This window comes from Babylonia areolata, chromosome 26 (genome assembly GCF_041734735.1).
Source record: "Babylonia areolata isolate BAREFJ2019XMU chromosome 26, ASM4173473v1, whole genome shotgun sequence".
NCBI classification, from domain to species: domain Eukaryota; kingdom Metazoa; phylum Mollusca; class Gastropoda; order Neogastropoda; family Buccinidae; genus Babylonia; species Babylonia areolata.
The window spans coordinates 42,171,756-42,179,255 of record NC_134901.1 but is presented as its reverse complement, the minus strand read 5'-3'; the positions used below and the strand labels follow the sequence as shown (position 1 = coordinate 42,179,255).

The window sequence follows — 7,500 nt, the reverse complement described above, 5'->3', positions numbered from 1 at the left end:
AGCAGCTTGCCGACTGTCAGGTGTTTATCCACGCTGGGCATTGCAGGAGGACTCATTCTTCGTCCAGCAAGTGCGTGGCAGATCACCCTGGGGTGGAGGAGGGAGGAGAGTGGCGGCAGCAGCAGAGGCACAACATGGAGATGTTGGTGATGTTTAGTTCCATTCCCTCCTCCTCCTCCTCTTCTTATTCCCCGCCGCCCTTCTGCTCTTCGTCGTCTTCGTCTTCGTCCTCCTCTTCCTCTGGTGAGGGCGGTGGGAGGAAGACCCTGTGGAAGGCCCACAAGGTCCACAGCCATCTGGTGCAGCTCCTGGCCTTCCAGAACACGCCCTTTCTTTTCTATGCCACGGAGAGCGTGAAGGTGGGGTCTTGTGTGTGTTGAACTCTGTGTGTGTGTGGGGGGGGGGGGAGGTAGAGGTAGTGGGGGTGGGGGTAGGTGTGTGTGTGTGGTGTGTGTGTGTCTATTATTATCATCATAATTATCTATTTATGTATATATGCATGTATATGCACGTATTTATTTATTTGATTATGCCTTTATTAGCAGATGTGGTGTAGCATATATTTCTCCATGACACACTGAACTGAACTAAACTACCGATAGCCCGCTCACATTCACATATCAAACTCGACAAACATCTAACCACAACATCACCGAAGAGACAAGCAAGCAAGCAACAAAACCAAAGTTTCAGAAACTATTGCACATATATCGCTTACACTTCCATGGTTTGTGGGACTAAAAGCAGGGAAAAAGCAAGATGATGGCAAGTTGGTTCAGTGACTGAATCCGTATCAAAACTGAGTCAGTTCAAAATAAAAAGTCGAAACCCACTGAAAATGGATTACAACCTCTACTAATAGTAATATCGTTTTCATACATGCACAAAATAATCGCCGGTAAAAATTAAAAAAAGATAAAAAAAAAAGGTGCAATAAGTTAGGATGCTAAAATTGGACATACCCAAAAAAATCAACAACAACAGAGACAACTAACCAGCCAACCTACCAAACTACGCCTTTCATTCATTCATTCTTTCTTTCTTTCAACACAGGGCCAACGCTTACTCGAGCATCTCCTCAACCACCGCATAGCTCACAAATGGCTGCCCACTTCCGTCCTGGCGCGCGTCATGCATGACGTCATATCCGGCCTGGAGTTTCTGGCCAATCGCAGCGTCGCCAGCCGCGAGGTCACCGCCTACTACATGCTGGTGGCAGGGCGGACGCGGCGCGGGGGCGTGGCCACTGAGAAGACGGACATCTTGACGGCTGACGACTTCACGGTGAAACTGACCCATCTGGGGCTCGCGCACCGGTTCCGTGGAGAGGACCGAAAACAGTTGTGGCCAGGTAAGATAATTATAGACAGGTGGAGGGGATGGGATGGGAGGGGTTTTGTGTGTGTGTGTGTGTGTGTGTGTGTGTGTGTGTGTGTGTGAAGTCAAGTCAAGATTTTATTTCATGATGGAAAATTGAATAAGCAACAATTGCTTTTTTTACATCAAGCCATCTATGAAAAATTTTTTTTTTAAATATTTAAAATGAATAAATAAATATTAAAAAGAAGGGGAAAAAAAGAAAGAAAAAATAGAAGAAAAAATAGGAGAGAGAGAGAGAGAGGAAACAAGCAGATGAAGAGCAACAATAACAAGAAAATGCAAATATATATATATATTGTGATAAAGAAATACACAGTTGCATTTCCATTTCACACACACACACACACACACACACACACACACACACACCAACCACTGAACACAAATTCTCGGACACAATTACACCATGCCCATCCCATCCACATGCACATGTTCCCCCATATAGTGCCAATCCTTGCCAACACAAGCATATACAAAACATTTCACAATTAATAGGAGTATTAGACTAACAGATCAAAATTTGTATTACTGTTTAACTTTCGTGAATGGACATTAAGGATCTTTTTGATTTTTGCTAGTTGAAGTATTCTATTTGAGAGACGTTTACTTAAGTACTTCGTATGATCAGTCCAAGATAGATCCTTATCAATAATGACACCCAGAATTTTATGTGAATCTGCCTCTTCAATTTTATTGACGCCTAGGAATAATGGTTTGAAGTTATGTTTCATTTTTTGTCTTTTTTGTCGTGCACATACATACATGCACTTCGTTTTCTGAGCATTCAAGGACATGTGATTCAAGTGTGTCCAGTCATTAAGTTTCTGAATATCATCTTGGAGTTCATTAGTTAGTTTACTGGAGTATGAATTGCTTGAATGTAAGGATGAGTCATCTGCAAACATTTCACATTTACATTTCATATAACAAGGTAAGTCATTAACATAAGTGGAGAATAAAATTGGCCCTAAGATGGACCCCTGTGGTACTCCATGTTTAGTAGATGTAAAATTTGATGTTTGATTATTTACTGTTATTAACTGCTTCCTATCAGAAAGAAAAGATTGTATAAGGTGAATATACTCTGGTGGTAATTTATAAGCTTCTAATTTACGTAGTAACAAGGAGTGATTGATTACATCAAAAGCTTTTTTCAAAATCTATGAAAAGGAGACCTGTAAATTTATTTTCATTTATATTATGTAGAAGACTGTCAGTGAGTTGTATGAGGGCTGTATGACAAGAATGATTTTTTACGGAAACCAGACTGGTCTTCATGGATTAGGTCGTTGTCAAAGAGATAAGAATATAAACATGTTTGCAAATGTTTTTCAATGGGTTTAGACAGAGCAGACAAGACAGAAATTGGCCTATAGTTAGATGGATCAGAAGAATCACCTGATTTGTACAGTGGAATGACTCTAGTCTGCTTGAATTTAGAAGGAAAACATTTCTTATCGATATACAAATTATAAAGATATGTCAGAGTATCTACAATAACATGGGAAGAAAGCTTTTATGTCAGAGTATCTACAATAACAGGGGAAGAAAACTTTTATGTCAGAGTATCTACAATAACAGGGGAAGAAAGCTTTAATATTTGTCCATCAAACCCGTCCAAATCTCGTGTGCCAGATTGTTTTAGTTGTGATAGGCTTTGACATACATCCAAGACGGTCATTGGTTGAAGACTAAATGGAACATGAATTTTCTTTGAGTCAATATACTGTTTTAGAATACAGAGGTCATTTTCACTGGTCCTATCGCTTGGTATAATTTTTTTCAGCAATGGTTGCAAAATGATTATTTAACTGATCTGCTGTTACATCAGTGATGCTTTGTTGTCTTTTTCCCACATGTGTGTGTGTTTGTGAGTGTGTGTGTGTGTGTGTGTGTAGGCGAGTGAGTAGGTAAGGTAAGGGTGGGGGGGTGTCACTTTGTGGTATGAATGAGAGTAATCCCGTGCTAAAGAAATAGAAAGTAGAATGGAGGTGGGTTTTTTTACTCACTTGTGTAAACAAAGTGAGTCTATGTTTTAACCCGGTGTTCGGTTGTCTGTGTGTGTGTCTGTGTGTCTGTGCGTCCGTGGTAAACTTTAACATTGACATTTTATCTGCAAATACTTTGTCAGTTGACACCAAATTTGGCATAAAAATAGGAAAAATTCAGTTCTTTCCAGTCATCTTGTTTAAAACAATATTGCACCTCTGGGATGGGCACAAAAAATTTTTTTTAAAAGAAGCCTAATTATATGCAAACTGCATTTACTGTTATATTTATATTTTTTGTATTCTCTAAACTTGGCACTTTGACCTCTTATTCTGACACAACAACAAGAGGAGTCATTATTATCATTTTTTGTTCAAACAGGAACTTCTTTTGCTAAGCATGGAATTTTTATTTTATTTTGCAAACATTTTGGTGCAGAGTGTAAAAAAAGGGAAATTACTCTGTAATTAATGCTAGGGGACTTAATTTATCACAAGTGAGTCTTGAAGTAGAATGGAGGTGGTTTTTTGTATTTTTTGTTTCTTTTTTAAATAAGTAGATCCCCCGTTTCACAGTCTCATAATAATCAGCCTGTTCATTGAGGAGACTTTACGGAAGAAGAAGAAAAAGAAGAAAAAGAAGAAGGAGAAGAAGAAGAAGTTTTGTGGTTTGTGTGCACGCGCAAAAACCAGTGAGCAGCCAAGGCCCTGTACCGTTGCTATGGACGCCACCGGAGGCGCTGCTCAAGGGAGAGTACTGTGAGGCCTCCATGGTGTACAGCGCCGGGTGCGTCATGTACGAGTTGTGGACCCATGGTTGCCAGCCCTTCACCACCTACCAGAAGACCTCAGCTGACGCCGTGCGCATGGTAAGGAGTTGGGGGGGTAGGGGGTGGGAGGGGAATGGGTGGAGGGAGAGTGGGGTCGGGGTGTGGGGGGGAGGGGAATGGGGGGAGGGAGAGTGGGGTGGGGGGTTGGGGGGGAAGGGGAATGTGTGGAGGGAGAGTGAGGTGGGAGTGGGGTCGGGGGGTGGGTGGAGGGAGTGGGGTGGGGGGTGGGGAATGGGTGGAGGGAGAGGGGGGAGGGGAATGGGTGGAGGGAGAGTGGGTCGGGGGGGAGGGGTATGGGTGGAGGGAGAGTGGGGTCGGGGGGAGGGGTATGGGTGGAGGGAGAGTGGGGTGGGGGGTGGGGAATGGGTGGAGGGAGAGGGGGGAGGGGAATGGGTGGAGGGAGAGTGGTGTGGAGGGGAGGGGAATGGGTGGAGGGAAAGTCGGGTTGGGGGGAGGGGAATGGGTGGAGGGAGAGGGGGGAGGGGAATGGGTGGAGGGAGAGTGGGGTGAGGGGGAGGGGAATGGGTGGAGGGAGAGTGAGGTGGGAGTGGGGTATGGGTGGAGGGAGAGTGGGGTGGGGGGGGGATGGGTGGAGGGAGAGTGGGGTGGGGGAGGGGAGTGGAATGGGTGGAGGGAGAGGGGGGATGATTACTGATACCGATCTAACCCCTCGGCTGTTGCTGCAGATGCTTTTGCAGCCAGGGAGCGTCCCCCTGATCCGGTGGCCTTGCATCCCTGGGGACGTCTACAGGCTGATGAGTGACTGCACCGCCACTGACCCCGCCTCCAGGCCCAGCCTGGCCTCGCTCAAGCACACCTTCATGGAGATGTACACGCGGGAGAACAGCCCCGGTGAGAAATTTCAACTCCCGGACAATTTTTGACTCACTTGTGTAAACAAAGTGAGTCTATGTTTTAACCCGGTGTTCGGTTGTCTGCGTGTGTCTGTGTGACCGTGGTAAACTTTAACATTAACATTTTCTCTGCAAATACTTTGTCAGTTGTCAGTTTTTGTATTCTCTAAACTTGGCACTTTGACCTCTTATTCTGACACAGCAACAAGAGGAGTCATTATTATCATTTTTTGTTCAAACAGGAACTTCTTTTGCTAAGCATGGATTTTTTTTTTTTTTTTTTTTTTTTTTTTTTTTTTTGCAAACGTTTTGGTGCAGAGGTAAAAAAAAGGAAATTACTCTGTAATTAATGCTAGGGGACTTAATTGATCACAAGTGAGTCTTGAAGGCCTTGCCTCTCTTGTCTGTTTTGTGTTGTTTTCGTTTTTGTTTCTGGGTTGTTGTTGTTGTTGTGGTTTTCTAATTAAAAAAAAAAAAAAAAGTCATCTCGGCTACCTTTGATTGATCGTGTGTTTATATATATATGTATGTATGTATGTATAATAATAATGATAAATGATACTTATATAGCACACTATCCACAAATCTGCTCTAGGTGCTTTACAAAAACGCTTTTGTTAACATAAAACATCATATCTATGTTACATACACACACCAAAATGTGACTACACACACACACACACACACACTGCATACATACATTTTAACAATACATGTGTATCTAACAGCTACCCTAACACATACGCACACATAGGCAGGCACAGACTTACATAAACACACGCACACACACAATACACATTCATATACATGCATGTAGTTATGTACACATACATATGTGTACACACATAGTCTATATAGATAGATAGATACATGGGTAGGTAGGTAGGTAGGTAGGCTGGTAGGTATCATGAGCTTGGAGTGGAATTTTGTTTAATGTCTCGTCACACAAACTGCTGATTGTAGACATTTTGTACAACTACTACTGTTTGACATGTTTGGATGTTATCGTACAAGTTTCAAAGTTAGGAGAAGGGTGGGGGTTGGGGGGTGAATGGTGGTGAGTCGAGGGGGAAAGGAGGGGGGGGGGAATTAAAGACGAATATTTGAAATGAATATTTATGTACAGTTCAAGAAAATTTACTTAATGGACTTTTTATATATATAACCTATGTATATAGATATATGTAGGTAGATATATGTATGTAGATATATGTATATATTCAGATCTCTCTCTCTCTCTCTCTCTCTGTGAGTGCGTGCGAGCGCGCGTGCATGTGTGTGTGTGCGTGTGTGCGCGTGCGTAGCTTGCATGTCGCGTGTGTGCGTGCGTAGCGTGCATGCGTCAGTGCGTGCGTGCGCGTGTGTGTGTAAAAAAATAAAAATAAAAAAAATAAAAAAGCGCTCGCTGAACTTGACATGTGTAGAATTAGCACTGCATAAATGAATGAATAAATCACCACCCTGTTGCTTGTCTGTGTGTGTGTGTGTCTGTGTGTGTCTGTGTGTGTGTCTGTGTGTGTGTGTGTCTGTGTGTGTGTGTGTGTGTCTGTGTGTGTCTGTGTCTGTGTGTGTGTGTGTCTGTGTGTGTGTGTGTGTCTGTGTGTGTGTCTGTGTGTGTGTGTGTGTCTCTGTGTGTGTGTGTGTGTGTGTGTGGGCGGAAACAGAAGCCTTCAATGCGGGTGGGAAGGAGCAGGCCTACCCGAGCCTCTCTGATGACCAAGTCCGAAGGAAGCACGTGCCAGAACTGGTATGAGTGACTGACCGACTGAGTGAGTGACTGACTGACCGACTGAGTGAGTGACTGACTGACCGACTGAGTGAGTGACTGACTGACCGACTGAGTGAGTGACTGACTGACTGAGTGAGTGACTGACCGACTGAGTGAGTGAGTGACTGACCGACTGAGTGAGTGAGTGACTGACCGACTGAGTGAGTGAGTGACTGACCGACTGAGTGAGTGACTGACTGACTGAGTGACTGACTGACTGAGTGAGTGACTGACCGACTGAGTGAGTGAGTGACTGACCGACTGAGTGAGTGACTGACTGACCGACTGAGTGAGTGAGTGACTGACCGACTGAGTGAGTGACTGACCGACTGAGTGAGTGACTGACTGACCGACTGAGTGAGTGACTGACTGACCGACTGAGTGAGTGACTGACTGAGTGACTGACCGACTGAGTGAGTGACTGACCGACTGAGTGGCTGACTGACTGACCGACTGAGTGAGTGACTGACTGACCGACTGAGTGAGTGACTGACTGACCGACTGAGTGAGTGACTGACTGACCGACTGAGTGAGTGACTGACTGACCGACTGAGTGAGTGAGTGACTGACCAACTGAGTGAGTGACTGACTGACCGACTGAGTGAGTGACTGACTGACTGAGTGACTGACTGACTGAGTGAGTGACTGACCGACTGAGTGAGTGAGTGACTGACCGACTG

The 7,500-nt window shown here is 44.2% G+C and overlaps 1 protein-coding gene across 1 annotated transcript in view; it reads left to right on the top strand.

Moving 5' to 3' along the window:
• LOC143300222 (uncharacterized) overlaps window positions 1-7,500 on the top strand; it is a 53,243-nt gene that overhangs the window by 13,201 nt on the left and 32,542 nt on the right. The window contains exons 6-10 of the mRNA XM_076613798.1: window positions 1-359; window positions 1,054-1,351; window positions 4,062-4,237; window positions 4,885-5,050; window positions 6,717-6,799. The exon at window positions 1-359 is cut by the window's left edge and continues 324 nt beyond it. Coding sequence (XP_076469913.1) covers window positions 1-359; window positions 1,054-1,351; window positions 4,062-4,237; window positions 4,885-5,050; window positions 6,717-6,799 — 1,082 coding nt within the window. The remainder of the gene's footprint in view (window positions 360-1,053; window positions 1,352-4,061; window positions 4,238-4,884; window positions 5,051-6,716; window positions 6,800-7,500) is intronic.